Raw genomic sequence first — 22305 nt, forward strand, 5'->3', positions numbered from 1 at the left:
TAACTGCATTGAGAAATCTGTATGCGATAAGTTCGGGAATATTTGCTTTGTCAGTAATTCCCCTGGTAATGTTTTTCTGAACCTCTCAACTCCATTTTCCCCTTATTCCAGTCTGAAATGGCCCTGATCATTGTTATGTGCAGAAAAAGCTTTTGTTTTCTCCAGACTGGATGGCAGCAGTTCTGGTAAAGGAGCATCTATGTAGGTCAGCTGTCCTCGTTTTCACTTCTAGAAACCCAGCACAGCTTTCACCCTTCACTTGTTATACTGGGGCTAATGCTTTCGCAACATGTTCCTGCAGTTCTCTACTTAGATGATTCTCACATTTACGGGGTTATATATATATATATATATAATGCGGTTTTTTTATTTTTTATTAAGGGCTTTCTCCTTTACTTAATAAAACACGTAGTTTAATATTTCCTTAGGGGATGGTGGAATTTTGATGTTTTAATTAAAGTTAACTTTTTTTAAACACCAGGAATAATACGTTTTATTAAAATGAAATTCATATTCAGTAATAAGTATTGAGTCTAAGATTAGTATTTGAGTTCATAATTTGGCTCAAATCGAGTAAAGGCCTGGAATACAAAAAATAAAAAAGCTATCTATGACGTGTTATTTCGCGAAACTCCGAGTTTTGAACTCAGAAATGTCAGAATAAACTCAGATTTCTGATTCCCCACTTTCTATTCTGGCCTTTTTTTTATCAGAATTGCGAGTTTATGTCAAAATGTACGTATATATTTAAGATATGCATTTATTAAAACTTATTTAAAATTTGTCTATATGTTTAAGATGTTTATTTAAAAATGGGCAAACATGCGCAGGTTTATATTTTTATTTTATTTTACCGTTTTTTATCAAATAAAAACAAACGAGGGAAATCTAGTTCACAAGGTACATCCAGTCTGCCGTGCATTCCATTCAGCAAATATTGGTTGGACCTCAGCGCTCAGCGCAGCGCCTGTAGTTCGGTTGCTGTGACAACACCACGCCAAAATGAGACACTCCCCAAAACAATATGATCTAGACAGCTGTATAGATTATCTTTACATTTAACGTTACACAGACACTGAAATTAAACCTTCAGAATGTCAGACATAATCTGCCAGTGGCTGAATATAGAGCTTCGGCTGTCAAAAGTCATTGGTAAGTGTTTGTTTGTCAAGTAATAGCTTTTAGGAAACGGATTAACGCGCATTATCCAATCAAGCATGTGAATATTTAATGTGCTAAACTAGCGTAACAGGTAACAATTGCGGCCGTTTTATTCGTCTTGTGAATGTTATACGTTTTATTTTAGAGCCCTATTCGTTCACCAGGGATTTTGCAAACGGTTATCTGTTAGGAGAGATCCTGCACAGATATGAGCTGCAGGACGACTTTCATCTGTTCTCCAAACAGAGGTAACGTTATAGATAGATAGATAGATTTTGTTGTTTTGGCATGTTTTTGTGAGATTCATCCAGACAGACACTTTATTAATCCCATGAAAGAAATCGTATTTGAATGTTATAGCCAGACAAAGACATTGTAATTTATTAAATTGTTATTCCACAGCTCGGCGAATGCGAAGCTGAATAACTTCACCCGCATTGAGCCCACCCTGCAGCTGCTGGGCGTGCCCTTTGACCTGGCCATGGCCAAAGCGGTGATGCAGGGCAGGCAGGGTGCGGCCACACATCTGCTCTACCAGCTCTACATCCAGCTGCAGAAGAAGAAGAGATCAGGCCTCACTGCCACAGCCCTGGAGGTCATGCAGCCTGCAGCCACGGCCCGACTGCACCGCATAGAGAACAGCATCTATACTGAGGTGATGCAGTCCTACAAGGTCAAATCTATCTCCCTCTGGGCTGCTATAGTGCCCTGGTGGTTATGGTAGTGCACTACACCATTTAAACTCTTAACTTTATTATCTAGCTAACCTGATAATCCATTTTTTATTGACAAAGTAGTAAGCTGCTTTAGCCACATTGTTGTAATTGGTAGATTAGTTAGTTCTTGTTTTGGTTAGCTTTACAAACACAGCATGTTTGGACCTGCATGCTTGTCTCACAGCGCTTGAAGACGGTGGTGAAACGTGAAACAGATCTGAAGATGCAGAAGATCGCAAAACGCTTCCATAAAAGAGGGCAGGACATGTACAACCGCTCGGTCATGGCTGAACTGCTGAAGGAGGAGGACCGGCTCAAACGGCAGGAGGAGAGGAGGCTGAGGGACATTGAGAAGGTGTAACTTTCTATTCAGTAGCATCAAACTGTTATTGGGGGTATTGAAACATTACTTCTCTTATGCCCTCTGTGCTTTACTGTGCATCGACTGGTGAATCAGCTTGTGATCGTGTAGGCTGAGACTGATAGTATGATTTGTTGTTTGTCAGCATCGGCAGGCACGCAGAAAACAGCATGAGATCATGATTCAGATTCAGTCGGCTATCGTGCAGATCCCCAAACCTCCACACACTCGCACGTCAAGAGCTTCTGAGAAACAGCTTCAGTTTCGCAGAAAACAACAGGTTGAGGTGAACAACACTTTTACACTTTTGACATTATTTTCATGATAATTAAGCAATTAAATTATGCTGCACATTACAGTATAGCTGTGTTTTCATTGTTAACTAAAAATATTACTATTAAAAAAAATGTTTTCGGTCATTGAAATAATTCTGAAATAAAATATAAATATTTGATTGAAAAAACTGAAACTTATTTCAGTTATTTGCCGAGACTGCATTTCTAATTTTGAAGTTGAAAAATTACTAAAATCATAAAAAATATAAGCAAATTCTAAATATTAATAAATACTATAAAAGTATATCAAATTGATTAAAAATGTATTAAAGCTAAATATAAATGTTAAAATGAAAATGCAAACTGCAAATATAAAAATAAATGCAATTCTGAACATAAATACTATAATAGTATAAAAAAACACATTAAAATAAATACATTAAAATAGGATATCTCTTTTGCATTAAAGTAATAAAAATGACCATTAGGTTATTTCTTGTTTCTTTTTAATTATGGAATGACAAATGTTAAATCTGGATGGGATTGGAATTAAAAACAATATACAGTAAAAGGTTGTTTTGCCAGGATTTGATTGTGTTTAGTGAGCACTCTTTAAGATGCAGTGTGATTTCCAGTATGTTCATCATGAGATAGCTCAGTTTGAGAAGAACCAGAAGAGGATTTCTCCTGCTGGAGCTGGAGCTGGAGCCTCTCTTTACAGGTCTGTTTGCATAACACTGAAAATCTAGGAATACAAACAATAAATGCACAAAAGCAGGCCAACACACCGCTCACAGACCTTAAGTCTTATTTCACACAGAACTGTCAAAAACATTCTTGATTATTGGAGAATTTGGTATGATGAGCTGTACTTGGATTTACAGTGGTCGTGTGACCCAGCCAATGAGCACAGCTGACAAAGAACAGTGGAACAAGGAGTACATCGAGAGCATCCGTCAGCGCCTGGAGGAAGACTCTGCTGCTCGAGAACAGAGAGAGATGCGGAGACGCCGTGCGCTGATGGAGCAACTACAAGCCCATGAAGCTCAGCAGGTGACCACCGGCTCCTAAAACCTACTGTATCATGTATGATACACAAGCTAAGGCCTCTAATTTATAAATACCATCAAAACTTTGCTGAAAAACCTGTTGTATTTTAAGCATTTAAATTTAAATTAAAGGTTCTAACTTCATAATCAAGAAGACATATAAAGTGACAACTGATATTTATATGCATTTGATGTACTGTAAGTAGTTTGCTGTATTGTTATAAATATCAAATTGACATTACATTTCATCAGAATGTCATCTTACTTTTTTGCCATATAAATATCAGTGTCTGCATCAAATTGCAAATTTGGATAAAATGTAGGTGTTTTTCCACCTCCGAGTATGACCTCCATATTCTCATTATTATTTCATACTGTATGAGCCATAAAAGTCTGATGTATCAAATATGATAACAAAAAACACATACTTAACTTTTCAGTAATGCTTAATGGATGAATGTCAAAAGCAGTGTTGATTTTTCTTTCTGCAGGAGGTATTACGAGAGGAACAGATGGTCGGTCGATTGATGCGTCAGACGCAGCAGGAGAAGAGGATCACTGTGCAGCTGATGCAAATCAAACAGCAGAAAGAGGTACTGCGACAGAACCGCATCTTCCAAGAGAGACAGTACCAGGAAAGACGGCTTCGAGACTTCCAAGAGGCCTTGGACAGAGAAGCTGTGAGAGTTCATACACACACACACACGGTATCAGAAAAAGTTTGAGTGGTCCTGATGATGTCCCATCATTGCCATTGTTCAGGTTCTTTCCCAACAGGAACGTCTCGAGCGCAGTGAAGAGATCAGCATCCAGCGTGAGCTACACAAACAGCTAGTTGCAGAGCGCGCTCAAGCTCGCTATCGCAAACACTTTGACATCTGCAGAGGAATTCTGGAACAGATTGTCGATCTGGCAACCAAAGCTGGAGAATATCGGCTCCTCACAGCCAAGTATTTATTTCCCCATCACTCTAATAAACAGCAAATAAAAGACAATAGATATATTGAAATAAAAGTTATAATGTGTTATGTAGACTACCTTTGTAGTGCATTATAAAAATAATATTTTGCTGCATTTGTTTTAAATGGACACGACTGTTCAAATGTTGAGTCAGTAAAAGTTTATTTCAGTAAAAGCAGTAATGTTTTGAAATAATATAATACTGTTTTCTATTTGGGTTTATTTTCAAATGTAATATACTCTGATGGCAAAGCTGAATTTCCAGCATCATTACTCCAGTCTTCAGTGTCACATGATCTTCAGAAATCATTCTAATGTTCTGATCTGGAGATATGATAGATAAAAATAATAATAAAAATGATCGTCTTTTCTTTATCTTCACTCTCTCTCAGTCTGATACCAGTGAAGCTGATGCAGGAGTGGATGGAGCTGTTCTTCAACGGTAAGCCGCTGTATGAAGTGGCCAGTGTGGATCCCACCCCTGCTGACCCCACACCAGAGCAGATCATTGAGCTGGAGAAGCTCCAAATACTCAACAATCAAGACTACAACGAGTATGTGGTAAGGACATACCGAGTTACTGGAGCTTGAACCTGACTGATGCAAAGTATTTGCATCTTCAAATCTTCCATCAAATAAACACATTGAATCACATCATTTATGACTATTTTATAATTTATAAATTATATATCATTAATTATTAGCCTTTCATGAACTCATAAACCCAGTTTCCTTGCAAAGCCCTATTTGGGAAACTCTGCTCTAATATATTAGATCTTTTTGTGTATCATAATTCATAAGTGAAAACCACTTGAAGCCTGCTTATGAAACAGTTGAGGGATGGATTAGTTTACATGTCTGTGCAAGTCTAATGCAGATGTGTCTTTCTGTCTGTGTGCTTCAGGCCATGAAGGGCGAGTGGGTTTGGCTTGAAGACGGCGAGAGTCAAGCTCCTCCACTAAATGATATTCTGGATCATGTGTTGAGCCGTCTACAGAGCATGATTGTCCCACTCAGCATCAGCACTCCTCCTCCTCTGTTTCCTCGTTTCACCATCAGAGCGTGCATGCTGGGAAAATCCTACTCGGGCAAAACCACCTGCCTCGCCAAAATCAGCAACGGTAGGAGATGATGCTTCATTATATTGAATGAATATGCTTCATCATGTCAGAATATGAACTAACTCTCCACACTTGCTATTATTTGTTCCTCTCTGGGAAGCAGCTCTTGGCCTCTATGTGCTCTCAGCCAACTCTTTGATCCAGGATGCTCTTTCAGCCTATCAGCAGGAAAAACAGGCTGTGAGTGAAAGCCAAAAAGAGTCACAGGTCAGGAATATTTAATCTGAAGTAAAGACTCAAGTTTTTCTAGTAGCATGCAGCAGGTCTGACAATATTTTTGGATTACCCATATTTTTCGGACTGTAAGGCGCACCTGAGTATAAGTCACATCAGTCCAAAAATACGTCATGATGAAGAAAAAAACATATATAAGTCGCACCGGACTATAAGTCGCATTTATTTAGAACCAAGCACCAAGAGAAAACACTACCGTCTACAGCCGCGAGAAGGCGCTCTATGTCTTCAGTGTAGACTACAGGAGCACTGAGCAGCATAGAGCGCCCTCTCGCGGCTGGAGACGGTAATGTTTTCTATTGGTTCATGTCTCTCGGTTCACTTCTCTTGGTTCATGTCAAATTAATTTAGATAAATAAGTCGCACCTGACTATAAGTCGCAGGACCAGCCAAACTATGAAAAAAAGTGTGACTTATAGTCTGGAAAATACGGTAGTTTATGTTATGTGTGACTTACTGTTTTCTGTGCAATCACTTAATTTATTTCATTATGTATATTGTAACATTGTATTTGCCATGCTCAGATGAAATTGGAGAGGGATGGTTCTCCAACAGAGCAGTCTCAGAGAGAAGAAGAGGAGGAGAAATCATCTCCTCTAGAATCAGGTTTGTGGAAATATTATTTATTTATTTACAGTACTATTCAAAAGTCCTTTTTTTCCAGCAAGGATTCAGTTGATCACAAATGACAATAAGGACTTATATTGTTACAGAAGATTTCAATTTGCAATAAATGTTGTTCTTTTGAATTTTCATGAAAGAATCCTGAAAAAACTATCATGGTTTCCAAAATAAATAAATAACGAACTAGCACAACTGTTTTCAGAAATGTTTCTTGAGCAGCAAATCAGCGTCTTAGAATGATTTTTGAAGATCATGTGACACTGAAGACTGTAGTAATGATGCTGAAAATACAGGACTGCGTCACAGGAATAAATTATATTTTCAAATATATTCAAATAGTAAACAGTTATTTTAAATTGTAATAATGTTTCATAATATTACTGTTTTTATTGCATTTCTGAACAAATAAATGCAACCCTGGTGAGCAAAAGAGACTTTCATAAATTTTACAAAGTCTTTCGAATTTCAAACATTTGAAAGGTAGTGTATTTGTTTATTTCTATAAATGTTTTAAAATCACATATTTATTAATTTGATGTTATGCAACCCATAGAGGACCAAGTGTTTCTAGAAACATTTAATAATTTAGCTAACTATAAGACTCCCTGGGGTATTTAAAAAATTTTTTTTCCTTTGCTAATTGATTACACTTATTCTTACATTTATTTCAGAATTTATTATGTACATTTCTATTAATTGATTTAACCACATATTAGTGCATTCTTTCATTCTTTTTTTTTTTTTCATATGGTTTTCTATAAATGGCCTTTTACCAAAAACCCAATAAAGACCATTATTTACTATGAAAATGCTCACTCGAGTCAAATTCTAATGGGCATCAACTCTTCTGTGTCTTACATCAGGACCTCAGACATCTGGACTTCTCGAAAAAGAGGACAAAGAAAAGGTAAAGGCAATCTCAAAGCCTCTCTCCATGTGAACTCTGTGTTCCTCTGTGTATCTAGCAGCGGTGAGCTCTTTGATATGGTTCATGGTGCACTGTGATCTGTTCTGCAGTGGTCGTTGCGAGCGCAGCGTGGTGCAGCAGTAGAGCAGGCTCTTAGGACAGGCAAAGCTGTTCCTGATCAACTCCTGGTTGACATCATCATGGATGCTATCAGGTAAAGAGCTTAGTCTCCACACCTTACTTGTTTTATTGTTTTATTTTAAGCATCTATAAATTACTTATTTACATTTTATACAAAAATGTAAATAAAATGTTTTTTCTTTTAACACTGCACATCAGTGTTATATTAGTATAATAGATATATTATTGTAGTTTTTGTAGTTTTGCTATTTGTGTGTTTTACTAGTTTTATTTGATACAGTATGTTTCTATAGTTTTAAGTAATTTTTATTTATTCGATTAGCTGATTTAGTTAAGAGTTATTTTAGCACTTTAAGTTAGACTACAGTTAAATGGGAAATCTTGCTTTGGAAACTAGGTGAAATAAAATATAATTTTTTTAAATGTTTTATTTTATTTCAGGTATGTTTATTTTATGCGTTTCGTTAACTACATCATAGCTGATGCACATGAAAAACGATGATTTATTTTGTGCACTAATAATCATTCTGATTCCCTTCCGTCATGCTCTTCAGGAACATCCCTGCTGACAGCGGCTGGATTCTGGACGGGTTCCCTGTGGACATCAGTCAGGCTCAGATGCTGGAGAAAGCTCTGAACGGGACTGAATCTGATCAGGCTGAGACAAAAACACATCCTAAAGATCCACCTCCTCCATCCCCTGCACTGGACCTAGTGGTGCTGCTGGACATCTCAGATGAGCAGGTTCTGGAGCGAGCCGCTCATCAGCCCGGTCAGTTACCGTTGTACTGCTACAGTAAATGTTAATCTCACAGTCTCTAGCATTAGTTGTTCTTTCCAGCATGACAGTCTTTGTTGTTTTACTATGAAATAATAAGAAAGCTGTGTGATCTTCACCTATTAGTAGACGGGGAGATTATAGAGCAGGAGAGGGATGGCAGAGATGCTCCAGAAGAAAAGACGTGTATGACAGATGTGGACACACTAGATCCAGCATCCCTGTCTGATGATAAAAGCCTGGGGAGGAAACAGATACAGCACAGGTGTGTGAACACATTGTAGTAAATGTGCATAACCTATTATTGTTTTCATCATGTCCAGTATATACAGTATATACACAATTACATTTGGAAAGATGCAAACTTGATTTTGTAATCCCCAAATACACAAAAGCTAATGCACTTTTGTTAACACAGCCAGTCCAGACACAATGAACGCATTCAAACCGCATTTGAAATCTGAATGAAAGTGATATACTACACCCCAACATTTTTGTTTGTCATTTGCCAGTTGAGAATTTCACAACTCTTGGAAGCTCTCGACTGCTCTCAAAGCTTTCTCCAATCTACTGTCAAACCCACAATTCCCCGTGAGGGCGAGTAGTTTGGCCCCAATAGAAATGAAATAAAATAAAAAATCCACACTCTACTAGAACTATGAATACTGTAAAACAAGCAGAAAAGTGCAATGCCTATTGGAAAAAAGATAATCAAAGTAATGTCAAAAACCTGCTTTTGGAGTACAAGAAGTATTAATCTCATATGAGACGTTCTACAGGTATTTATTATTTTTAATAAACTTAATTTAAAGACTGTCTTTTAATATTTAACATGGTTTATTTTCCCTTAAAAATAAATGTACTAATACTGAACCCTTTAATACCATTTAAAATGTGTGTTTTTTTTGTTACATGAAGGTCACTTGTCAACAAATTGTCCAACATTATCAACACACTGACTCTATTTACTACTGTGGGTGTTTCTGGAGTGATCTTCCATGATTCATCCGTGCATGTTATTCCACAGGAAGGAAGTGACCTTTCTTTTGGAGTGATGTCATTTTGTCCTGGAAAATAGTATAACATTACATGATCCAGTCAAGTCCCACTGAATAAAATCTAATTCCATCCTACTTTTTTCTTTGCATTAAATGCTTTTCCACATAAAGAAATATGTTGTGGTGTTCAGATTTTCTTAGACAGATTTTGTGAAGCACAAAATGAGAAGTTTGGATTTATGTGTTGTTTTTTGTTTTTTTTACAGAATTAGTGGTTTTCATGAAACATGGCCAAAACTGGAGAAATGGTTTGGTGGCCAGCAGAATATTCTTGTGAAAGTCACAGCAGATGCAGACGAGGACACTCTCTTCAGTGACGTGAAGATAGTTCTGATGGACACCATGGACTCGGTTGAAAAAGGTCGATTCACTTAAGCCTATTACTTAACCCTGTAAACATGTAAAAAAAAAAAACACTTTTTAAACACTTTTAAATTAAAAAAGTGTTTTTGTTAAGGAAAAAGTCTGCCTTTTATTTAAACTGAGCAAAAATATGCAATTTGGTGCAGTTGCTGATACTTATTTCTTCTGCACAATTCTCTACAAGGAATTTAGCTTGCTACAGACTCATTCAAATGTTTTGTAGACTTCTGCCATTATTCATTTGCTGCCTTTCAAGCCTTTCTATTTCTTTTGTAAATTCCTGTCTAGTGAAATATGCTCTCTGTCCTCCTCATAGGAGCAGCTCTGGGTCACTCCAGGAAAATATCTACGTCCTCCTCAGATGAACACACACGTCCAGAAAGTGCCAGCTCTGCTAAATCTAAAGCAGCTACCCCAAAATCTGCTGGACGGCGTTACGTGGAGGAACCTTTACCCAAGGCACATACACACACGTAACACACAGTCTCTCAGAAGACTGGCAGATTCTGATTAAACATCAAAATATGACATTCAAAAAGTCTGTTTGATTTGGAATATCAGATGGAGAGACATTACACTCATCTAGCTTGTTTAATGTTACTCTGATTGAGGTGTGATACTCAGATTATGGTATGAGCATAAACATGCTTAAAGTATTTCCATGCAGTCTGCAGGCTTAGCTTGTGGATCAGATGAGATCAGATTTATGTCAATGACTCCATTAAGATGGGTAATATGAATAAAACAATATCCTGAAAGAGATTGATGTGCTATGAAAACTGTAAAGGCTAATTCACAGTGCTAAAACCAGCATTATAACTTTCACAACTCAAAACGTCCTCCCCATTTAGAGAACTAGTTGTAATTAAGATGAAAAATGACACAGATTTTCTGATATCTAACAGATGTATGCTACCTCTGCTATCTTTTTAATGCTTAATAAAAATGTATTTTACTCACCAAGACAGAATTTATTTAATCAAAAAATGTAGTAAAAACAGTAATATTGTGAAATATTATTGTAATTCAGAAAACTGTTTTCTATTTGAATATAATTTACTCCTGTGATCAAAGCTGAATTTTCAACATCATTATTCCAGTCTTCAGTGTCACATGATCCTTCAGAAATCATTCTAATATGCTGATTTGCTGCTCAAGAAACATTTTTTATCATCAATGTTCAATCAGCTTTGTCACAGTTCATGGATAAATAGGAAGTTCAGCATTTATTTAAAGAAGGAGTTGAATATAGAACGTCTAATATAGGGATTATAGAGGGCTCCAAATGGTTTGTTGGCTCAAAAAACTTTTATATATGATTAAAAATGTATGATATGAGTCATTGATGTCACGTCAGTTCTGTTTTTCTGTGGTCACGTTTGCAGGAGATCCCAGTGTATCTTGTGCCGTACTGGGAGAACGTCTGTAATTCATACGTGACTAACGTGAAGACAGTGATGCAGAACCTCCGCAGTGAACGCGAGCTCATCATTCACCACCTCTACAACATCCGGTGAGACAACAGTGCTTGTGTGTGTGACGTGAGGCTGTGTATGTGTGTGGAACTGTGTCATGTGTGTGTGTGTGTGTGTGTGTGTTTCAGGGAGAACTTCAGGCAGTACCTACAGAAGACGGATCTGAAGCAGGAGTTTGTGAGCGCCTGGCAGCGTGATTATAACAGCGTTCCTGACAACATCCGAGAGGACGAGGAGACCAAAGGAGAACTCCATCAAAGACTGGATGTGAGACAGTCTCCTACATTTCCTTCAGTATTTTTGTCTTGTTTTCATGTACAAATATCTAAACATTCTAAAATCAAGATACATTTACTTGACAAGATATGAAGTCTTGTATAGAAACTACATGACTGTGTTTAACATGACAGTAATAACATTTTCAGAAGACCCTCAGGTAAATGTATCTTAATTTAAAAATGTTTATGATGTGTATTTGTACTGAAAAACATACAAAAAATACTAAAGTTTCTTTAAATAAGTTACAGTGTAACCTTTTAAAAAAAAATCCAGAAGTTACATATTTTTAAAGGCGATGCATGTTATATTCCTTCAAAAATCAGTGAGGACTGGGAGAAAGCCTTCAAATGTATTTGCAGAATATTTGTTTACTTTGTTAATTTATTTTATTTTATTTTTTTCATTTTGTGTGTTATTTTTTGTTTCATTTAATGTTTTATGTTGTGTAATGCTTTTTCTTTGGTATATTTATTTTGTATTACGATTTGATTTGTGTTATATTGTATTTATTGTTAAAAACATAAGTCGTGAATATAACATTCTCAGTAGCTAAAGTTTTGATGCAAAAGTTTCGTTAATATTTGTTTGCTCCAGGTTTATCAAAAAATTAGATGCAGATGAACAGTTGTCACAAAATCATTCTCATACATTTATACTTATTTTGTGTTGTGTTTGTGTGCAGGACTTGCGTGAGCGTCTTTGGGACATCTGTGATAAGCGCAGGGAAGAGGCGGAGCAGGAGAGAGCAGGTGTCATTGATGATGGCTGGGTGGACGATCACACTGCTGTCCTGATCAACCATTATTCTGCATTAATGCAGGTAACAGACACCTTCTCTCTAAAACATCACAGAACCATCTTAGATGTTTTTCAGATCTCATGGTTCTGTTCATGTTTGTATGTGCAGATAGAAGTGGGCCGCTTCCAAGACTCATTGTGTCTTCTGAGAGATTATTACACAGCGATGTGTAAAACTGCGTTTCCTGAATCTACACGTGGTTTCACTCGTGTCCCATTGATCGACATCACTGCAGATGACCGTGTCGAGCTAGAGGAACCAAAAATGTAAGAAGATAGATGTAGATTCTCTATGTTTTATCATTATGCCACAGCCATTACACCCCTATAGATCTATAGAGCTACTGTAATTATTAATAGTCTGTCTCATAATATATGACTTGTATGACCGTGTTTAGAATAAAATGTACTATTATTGCAGTATGCATGCAAATTTTCCCCCAAAAATAATATGAATATTAATTGCCTGTTAAACATGCAGTCTTAGCAATAACGGCTAATGTTTTACATGCTAGTATACATAAATAGTAAGCAATATGCAGTTTATACTGTGCAGTTAACAGTGCATTAGCATTCAGTTCTCAACATAGACATTTTTTTATGTAAAGTTGTTTTGATAGACTCTTTAATGTTGTAAAATATAATAAATTCATATTTTAGCCCTGCTCCTGCGCCGGCAGAGAGACTCGCAAAGAGTGCTGAGGAAAAAGACTCTGAAATGGAGGAGAAGAAGAAAACCAAATTGTATGTGTGCTTTCCATTTTTGTCTTTGGGTGTGTATGAAAATGATAGAGGCGAAGTGTGTCTGTTGAATAACTGGATGTGTTTGTGCTGTCAGGTTTCCGTTGGTTTCCTGCAGATCTCCCGCTTCTGAGCTGCTCAGACAGGTCCTGCATCATCCTGATGAGAAACTTCTGCAGGAGTTCTTCCAGACAGCACTCAGCGCCGTCAGGAGCATGGTGTGTGTTTATATCAGTGCGTCTCATAATGGTTTTGCTGCTAAGATTAAAAATACAGGGCCCTGTTTTGCCCTTTGTTTTGTATTCCAGACTTTTGAACGGTAGTGTATGTTTCACAATAATGTTGATTCTTTTATATAAAGTATACATGCATATTTAGACATTTCTAAATGTGATTTTTCAACAACAAAAAAAGGCTAGTGCCTACTCTAAATTGTGATCAGATGAGCTGTGTTTGTGAAATGTCAGTAAACTCACCTCTGACTGTGCATCTGTCTTCATGTGTGTTCACACACAACTGTGTGTCAGGTGTTGGCAGAGACACAGCAACGAGAAGAAGAGGAGGGGGATGAAGAACAGAAGCAGATGGAGGCACAGAGAGTGCAGACTTCAAACTCTGCTACAGACAATAGGAAAGCTGGGAAAAAGAAAGGTGAAGAAAAGCCACTGCTCTGTCAGTTTCAGCTGTGTTATTATGTGTGACACTAATGATTGTGTGTTGTTTTAGGTGCTCCAACCCCTCCACAGGAGCCCAGTCCTCAGCCCGTGGTGGAGAGGAACCCTGAGGAGGTCAAGAGGAAAGCAGAGAGGAAGAGAATCAAACAGGAGTTCACAGCTGCGCTGAAACGTGAAGGTGTGCTGTGAGCTAGCCTCAGCTCCAGGATGTTGTGTGTGATGTATAAACCGTAAGAATGATTTACGTGTGTGTGCAGAACATGCAGTGAAGCTGCGTCTGGAGCTGATAAAGACTCATGCGCTGAGAACACTGAGCAGTTTGCAGCAGAAAGCAGAGCAGGCCTTCGAGAACATGGAGGAGTGGCTGAGAACTCGCTTCCTGTCTGAGATGAACAGGTGAGAGGAAGATTGATGGACGGAGAGGAGAGGATGAGAACACTGTACTGTTGTAATTGTCCTGCAGAGATTTAAATAATGTACTTCAAAAAGGTGAAACTTAGAATTTCTTTCCAAATCACATGCAAAATAAGGTGTCTCTTCAAATTAAATTCTTCATCAACTTATTTTTGCTATTTGGAATATACTTCATATAAGATTTTTTTATATTAAATAATGTCTTCTGTTTATTAAAAGTTAATATATATATATACACATATATATATATATACATGACAGGTGCATATCCTTAACAAGTTTCAAAACCTCATAACTGTATATGTGTATAATATGTTAGTGTATGTTTACCAGTATCGACCAGCTGACAGAGTTGGTGCGGCAGCACATTGAGAATGGAGTTCAGATCCATCATGAGCTGGTGCTGCAGAGCACTGATTTCTGTGTGGATGGAGACACTCTTGTGGTGGCGAGTCCGCCTCCCGCTCCGCGCAGATCCCCGCTGGAGCAGCCCAGAAACAGCACTCTGACCGTCCAACAGCTGCACATCCTCTGCGCTCAGCTGCGCAAGACTGCACCTACTGGTCAGAATCAGCATTACTCAAACTAACAACTTAAAAAAGGCATTATTTATTCACTCTCATGTAATTTTGGGTAAACAAGTGCAAAACTGGATCAACAGAATGAGAGTTAAACAGAACCAAGCAGAAGTGAACTGAAAGCAACATGTTTCAGTAGAATCTAATAACTGCCCTTATGAAACAAAAATATATTGCAGTATATTGGAAAATATCATGTAATTTATTAGGCATATATTCTTATATATATTTATTTTTTCCAATATATTGCAATATATTGAAAGCGGCAATCATTTGTATATTTTGCAATATATTATATAATATATGTGTCATCAATATGTTATTAAATGTATTCAAATATATAAAATATTAGAAATAAAAAGGAAATAATATATGACAATATATCACAATATATTTTAAGAAATATATTGGTAAATATATTTTCCTTTCATAAGGGTGTATTCTGCTGTTTGTGAATGGTGTGATGTGTTCAGGTCTGATGTGCAGTAATGAGTTGACTGAAGTTCTGCATGAGTTAACCTCTCCTCACATGTGTAGTGATGTCCTGCCTGAACCCTGGATGCATATCACTCCCTCACAGGTACATCTTCACTCCACCTCCATGGTATGTTGTGCATCTTTGGTAGCATTTGTTCATACTTGATTTCCTTTCCCAACCAGCCAACCAACTTGCTTAAAGAATGTGGGTGAAAAATCTTCATTGTTTTGGCTTGGGTATATAAAAAGGTGGAAGATTTCCCCATGCAGATTTCACAACAGTTTTAAGTATATCACTCAAATTCCCTGCGCTGACTAACAGAAAACTGCTTGATATGAAAGTGACTTCTATGTGAGCTTCATTCATTGTTACACGGTTGACAATGGATATTTTTGACCACAAGATTTTGCCAAAAATGCACTAATGTGACTGTCTGTACTCGCATGATAACGTGTTATTGTGTGTGTAGGTTGATGAGCTGGTGTGTGTAGTAGCTCCGGGCTCTGAGACGCTGGACTGGCGTCAGTTCCTGCTCAGTGCGGCTCTGCCGTGGCCGTTTCCCTCTCAGACTCAGCTGTTAAAAACCCTCCAGCGCTGCAGAGCTGTCGACACTGCAGGAACTGGACTCATCACACAAGAACAATATGCACAGGTCTGTTACACTCATAGAGCATCACTGAAACATTAAACTACACACAGACCTAAGAACTACAGATATTTGTAGTATAATCACTTTTACATCATTTAAATAATTCAAATATGGTTCTATAGTTTATTTAATTTCAACAGCAGGCTGTTTCTACAGTAAAAATAAATGCAAGCAAGTCTCATCTGTATAATTTTGCTACATTTATATGTGCCTATAAGTTCAGTTTAATATATGTTTTGTTTTATGATCAGATTGAATTGTGGTTTCCAAGTGAAAGAGATCTTCCTGTCCCTGATGACCCAGCTGAACCTCTGCCCTATGACAGACTAGCCAATCTTAAGAAGGTAATGCAGCAGGTTCAAGATTGTTTTGAACTCCAGATGGGGTCCTATAATTGTTTTTGATCATGTTACTATTTACATTTTTACCTGTCTGTTTCTTTTTGCTGCAGTTGTCTACCTCTCCCATCCTTCATTAACAGCATCTTTTCAGTGATACTGTGTTTTCATAGTATTACATTAAGCTTTTATCGCAGAAAATATATTTGAATATGCAGCAAAACATAACTGAATAAATTAGTAGTTCACCAAAAAATGAAAATTTGCTAAAAATGTGCTCACCCTCAAGCCATCCAAGTTGTAAAGTAGATGAGTCTGCTTCTTCATCAGAACTCTTTTGGAGAAGTTCAGCATTACATCACCAATGGATCCTCTGCAGTGAATGGGTGCCATCAGAATGAGAGTCTAAATAGTTGATAAAAACATCACAATAGTCCACAAGTAATCCACAGCCCATCTCTCATTGTTTGCAAAGAGAAATGCTGCATGTTTGTAAGAAACAAATCCATCAAGGAATTTTTTACTTCAAGCCTTATGGGTGTTTTTAACTCATTCTGGTAGCACCCATTCACTGCAAAGGATCCCTTGGTGAGCAAGTGATGTAATGAAGTAACCTGTTTCTGTGAAGAAACAAACTCGTCTACATCTTGGATGTGCTGGAGGTGATTAAATTAAATTAAATTAATAATGTTAATTAAATTCTCAGCAAATGTTTACTTTTGAGAAAACAAAACCCTTAACTTTGACTGCAACTATGATGTTTCGCAAAAGATGTTCTGAATAGACAGTCTGTGTATGAACACACAGTATATGTATTTTTTCCATTGTTTCTGTGTGTAGTTTTTCTTCAGTCTGTTTGCGAGCACACACTCATCTCCGCTGATGCTGGACTATCTGAGCATGCTGCTGTATTTCTGCTGCCATCCCGAACCGGCTCAGGGCTTCACCAGAGCACTCAGCCTCGTGATCGGACACACACTGCACTATAAACACACCGGCCCCCTCACACAGGTACACACAGTATGACAAGGTTAACAGAAAGAAGGCATAGAAAGAACATCCAGGTTTTATTTATTTTTAGATTTGGAACCAAGTATTGACTTCTCATTATTGTAATGCACAAAAATAATGTATTACCTAAATTGTGAAATATTTGAAATGTGTTTTCATGCGACTCACTCTGGTTTTGTTTCAAACATGCTGTAGTCTGTGCCGTACATGGAGGGCGCTGGAGTTGAGGAGTGTGATGCTGATGAAGAGGTGGAGTCTGAAGAAGCTGGCGTGTCTGTTGATGATGTGCTCAGAGTTCTGAATCATGGAGATGATCACGTCTCCTCACGGCTGAACCGCTTCCAGACAAACCACAGGAGCACAGATGAACTCAAAGAGGTAGAATATAACAGCTCTGCTCCAAAAACAAAAGATCCCAGCCACCTGATTTCACCCCACTTCATTTGGACCATTTTAATGAAAAATATACACAAATACAAAGCCTTTTTATTTAAATGGCAAGATGGCAAAAATATTTAATCAGTCTGTGTGTGTTAGTCACTCATAACTGTCTCACAAATGTAGGTCTATTTGTGAAATCTTTGTGTCCGGTAGATGTTCACCGGAAAGTATTTCACTTTTGTTTTTTATATAGTGATGATCTGTGTTTCTGTAGAGCAGTAGATGGTGTAAAGGGTCTGTATAGAGCTGTATTTAATGTGTTGTTGTGTGTTCAGGAGCTGCTAAAGGTGTTTAAGGAGTTGGGTTTTAAAGGTGAGGAGAAGATTCCTTTCGCCACGCTATCCCAGCATCCCTTTCTGCAGGACCTGATGGAAGCATCCTCACAGTACCTGCTTCCTGTGAGTGTAACATGATCTCACACATACCACAACAGAGCTCAGTGATGAGAAACAAAATTTGAATTCATTTATAGAAAATATATTATTTTACTGATTGAATGATCTAATGATTCCAGTCACTAAACAGATTCATCCTGCTGATATTAAAACATCCATTTGAACCTTTTCCAAGAAAACGTCATGTTTGAACACAAGACAGAAAAATGCACTTGTCAAGCCTTTTAAGGGTCTTTATTGTAATTTCTTGTGTGAAATACAAATGAAGGTGATTTGTATTGATTGTGATTGTGTCTTCTGTACAGGACGTTCACAAAACTTTTCAGGCCCAGCAAACTGAAGACCTCAGAAGCTTCTCAACATGATGAACAATCAAAACACACACACCAACACCATTACATGCATCAGACAGGGTACACGCTAATGGAATAATAAATGCAAGTGGGACAAACATTAAAGCTGTATTTGGCATAGAAATAATTTTATTTAAATGTATCATTAATCCATAAAGAGCAGTTATTTGCTGTAAACTCATAAAGATGTCTTTCTAAATGTATTTATTTTAAAGATACAGGTTTGTGAATTCTTGTCTCACATTACAGTGATTCTGTCGAATCCATTAATTTCGGTGTGTTTGTGTGATTCAAAGATGATTTGATGAGGAAGCTTGAACATGATCTCTTAGAGGCAAAAGCAAAAGATCATTGTAAAATCAGCATACAACATGCACAAAAATTAGTTAAATGAGTATGTATATGAATACCTATGAATACACAAGAATGAATGAAAATGTAAAGAAAATATAATAAAAAGAACTATAACTATCTTTGGTTTTTGTCAAATGAATAATTGTCACTGTTCTGCTCTCTTGGTTTGAGTCAGATCTGCAGGTGAGATACGTGACTTCACACTAATCAAAAATAAGAGAAACAGAAGATAACTTTTGACCACTCAATCATCTCTAAAAATTATAGGAAAAGTGAAAACTTATAATGACAAGTTTTAGGTCTCTTGGAAGGTTTTACAGTCACCCAAAAGAAATGGCAGCACAGACGTGTGAACAGATTCAATCAAAGCTCGTCAGACTCTTCAGCATCGTTCATCTCAACGTCGTTCTGATTCTGTTGCTCTGCAGTCAGAGACACATTGCTGTAGGTGTCCATGACACTGATGATATTTAGCAAACCTTGCCTCCAAGCCTGTGCTCTGATGTCTTCTAGGATGGGCTGCATGGAAAAGCCATATTCCATAAAGCTCCAAGTTTTAGCTCCTTCTGTTTTGTACTTATAGCCACCAGTGTGGATGCCAATCAGATTGCAGTCTACATCAAAAACTGGAGAGCCAGAAGATCCGTGAAAGAAACAAGAGTCATAAGTGATCTGGTTTTCATTTGCCAAAAAGTTCCATTTCTCTTCCGAGCACGCCTCATTCATAAGATGAATTAAATGTTGATTCTTAATTTTGTGTTTATTTGCAGCTTCTATCCGATTCTCTCTCTCAATGATGAAGCAGGGGTCCATTTTCTTAACCCCTTCCCCTGGATGTCCCACAATACAGATCTGACCTCTGTTAATAGGAGCGTTTGGATGGTAACACTTAAGCAATGCGGGATACTTAGCAATGTTTTCAACGTCATCAAGCTCAAGAAGAGCATAGTCAAGATACCTTCCTTTATCATCATTCTTATAAAAGGAAGCAGTGAGTTTTTCAACTCGTATGTGCTTGGTGTCCTCTGAATCCAGGTCTTCATAACCAAATACAGCCGTGAACTGTTCAGTGTTAACTTCTGTAACATCAGTAGATATTCCAATAACATGAGCATTAGTGAGGATGTATCTGTCAAAGAGCAAGAAACCAGTTCCTACAGGAGAGTTCCCCAGTCGAATCTGACACACTGAGTCACAGAGCTCCATCAGCTGCTTCACTTTCTTCACCTTCAAGAAATTCTCAACACTTTTACCATATTCTACTCTGAAGAACTTTTGAACATCCGATTTGGTCTTTAGATTTTCTCGCTGCTTTAATTGCTTCAGTAAAACAGGAAACTGATCACGCAGAATTCCCAGAATCTCTTCAGAGTCTGCAATAGGTTTAACGGCATACCGTGTAGTTGGAGGATTTGTGGACTTTGTGTTTCCATCATGGTTTTTTTCTTGCTCAGTGCTGATGGGATTCTGACTTGAGCCTACAGTTTCTGCCACATCAGCATCTGAAGCTACATTAGGTTCAGTCGTGACAGGAGTCAAATCATCTTGACTGTCTGGCAGATTCTTATCACTGAGAACAACTAACTGGAAAGACTTTCCGTCAAGATTTTCTACTACAGGTTTTGACCATTCATGCTTTAACTCCTCATTAAACTCACAGAGTGCAGTGTTTCCTGAAAATGTCATCGATGAATCGTCCATCACGTTTAAGAGCAGTTTTGATTTTCTCTCCTTTCAATGCATACACACAGACATATTGTACTCTTCTCCTCAAGGCTTCGCTCTTCAGTAAAAGTCGCGCTTTCTGTCCTCCTTCTTTTTTAACCAGGAAGGTGACTAACATTTCAGGCTTAGTTGTTTTCTTGAGTGAAGAAGCTGCGGTTGTTTGATTTTTACAACTATTTTCATCCTTTTGGATGAAGTCTATATATAAGATCTCATCAGTTTCAATAAGACAACAGGGAAAATCAGTCTTCACAGATGCTGTAGGAACATTGTCTTTCCACCTTTGGATGAGTATTTCTTTCTGCTTGTTCTTGTTTTTGTCTTTTTCATTCCTGAACATATGGCTTGTATTAAGAGCCTCTAGCACATTCAAGGATACATTACATGACACTGAATATCTCGCTGAAGATTTATTTAAACAATACTGGAAATTGAGTGTTTTCACTTCAGCTTCCTGTTAAAATTAGGAAAAAAAAAACATTTGTTATGTACACAAACATTCAAGTTAATTCCACTGAAGAAGTTTGTTATCAATGGTTACGTGATCTACCTGCTCCAGATGTTTGGAAGGTCCTTCTCCAACTTCTTTCTTAAGCGAATAATTCATTTTTTTCTTAAGAAAATGTCAACAGAGGTGTTAATACAGGCTTACACCTCTACAGCTTTTTATCACATTTTTAATCATTAAAAGACCAAGTGATATCAGTTATGGCTTTTCAGACCCAACATAAAGTAGCAAAGCTAAAAGCACAAACAAATGGTCTATTAATGAGGTGAGAAACAAATTTGGAAATGATTAACAGTCAAAAACATTTGCTCTGAATGAGCAGTGCTTTTTTATGACAGTTGAAACTGAAAGCTATTGAATTTTTTTTTCTTCAGTTCCATCTATTCTGCTGTTGTACAGAAGATATTAAAGTCATCTAGTTCATGTTGCTTTCCTCTTTATTTGTGGCTTTGAGAATTTCATGAAAACAATCATATGGTGGCATTTGGGTCAAGCTACTGGTGACTTTTTTTTAGTAATTTGTTATTTTTAATTTGGAATATTGACGACCCTCTGGTCATGCTGATTGTTACAAGTTACCTAAAGCTTCTGTTTCATAGGCCTAATACACTATAAAACAATAAGTCTCAGTAAGGGCTGTGTTTCCCCAAAGCATTGTTAGCTAACTAAGGTTGTAAGTTCCACTGAACGCTCTTAGTAATGACAGAACTTCCTACCATGCTTTTGGGAAACACGGCCCAGTTTAGTTTCTTTGCATTTTGGTTTTCTCTGTTTCCATGTTATACATTCCATGTATAAGTTGCATGTGTTCCTACTGATCATTAGTTTCCATTATTTCTGATTAGTTTTCACCTGTCATTAGTTCCAGTCAATGAACTTACTCTGTATTTAAGCCTTCATTGTTTTGTGTCCGATCTCTTCTTTAGTTTTGGTTGTGATTTATGTATTACTCCATGTGAGTTTCTGAGTTAGATTGATGATTAAAGACTGTTCTGTGTTATTCCTTGTCATTGTGTTCTTCGTTACAGCCAACATTGCTGACAATCACATCCTTACCTGAACACCGTCTTCTGATGACTTCCCAGATTCACTGACCATCTCTTTTTTCTAAAGAGACAACAACATTACCATTGGAAATAGGTCTAAATCTAATGAAGAAGTTAAGCAAAGAGGATGAGAAAAATAACAGTCACTTACAGGACTCGGAAAGATGTCCGAAATTTTAGTCTGCTTCTGTTTTTTGGGTGATGCTTTTTTTTCTGTTTTTTAGGACCATGTTTTGTATCTAAGAACAGAACAAACAATGGTGATCTGAGCTTAGAGGAGAAAGACTTGTTACTTAATAA

The 22305-nt window shown here is 37.3% G+C and overlaps 2 protein-coding genes across 2 annotated transcripts; one reads left to right on the forward strand and one right to left on the reverse strand.

The window, feature by feature from the left end:
- The first annotated feature begins 1019 nt into the window (after window positions 1-1019).
- Window positions 1020-18843, forward strand: spef2 (sperm flagellar 2). The gene is made up of 36 exons (XM_052557367.1): window positions 1020-1152; window positions 1307-1409; window positions 1564-1816; window positions 2062-2232; window positions 2384-2524; window positions 3149-3234; window positions 3398-3566; window positions 4054-4242; window positions 4325-4512; window positions 4915-5083; window positions 5427-5643; window positions 5747-5850; window positions 6402-6483; window positions 7365-7408; window positions 7519-7622; window positions 8104-8321; window positions 8454-8592; window positions 9592-9746; window positions 10065-10207; window positions 11134-11261; window positions 11352-11490; window positions 12185-12322; window positions 12410-12567; window positions 12961-13044; window positions 13139-13259; window positions 13569-13692; window positions 13768-13893; window positions 13973-14111; window positions 14463-14692; window positions 15181-15287; window positions 15655-15837; window positions 16086-16178; window positions 17013-17183; window positions 17379-17561; window positions 17900-18022; window positions 18325-18843. Exons 1-36 carry the CDS (start codon window positions 1095-1097, stop codon window positions 18382-18384), a joined length of 5040 nt encoding a protein of 1679 aa, XP_052413327.1. The 5' UTR covers window positions 1020-1094; the 3' UTR covers window positions 18385-18843.
- LOC127958487 (serine protease FAM111A) lies at window positions 18238-22085 on the reverse strand. The gene is given in 4 exon segments (XM_052557368.1): window positions 18238-20389; window positions 20391-20905; window positions 21002-21064; window positions 22016-22085. Coding segments are annotated over 4 exon segments (1920 nt in total). The 5' UTR covers window positions 22058-22085; the 3' UTR covers window positions 18238-19089.
- Window positions 22086-22305: the final 220 nt, after the last annotated feature.

The sequence above is a fragment of the Carassius gibelio genome, chromosome B5, assembly GCF_023724105.1.
Source record: "Carassius gibelio isolate Cgi1373 ecotype wild population from Czech Republic chromosome B5, carGib1.2-hapl.c, whole genome shotgun sequence".
NCBI lineage: Eukaryota > Metazoa > Chordata > Actinopteri > Cypriniformes > Cyprinidae > Carassius > Carassius gibelio.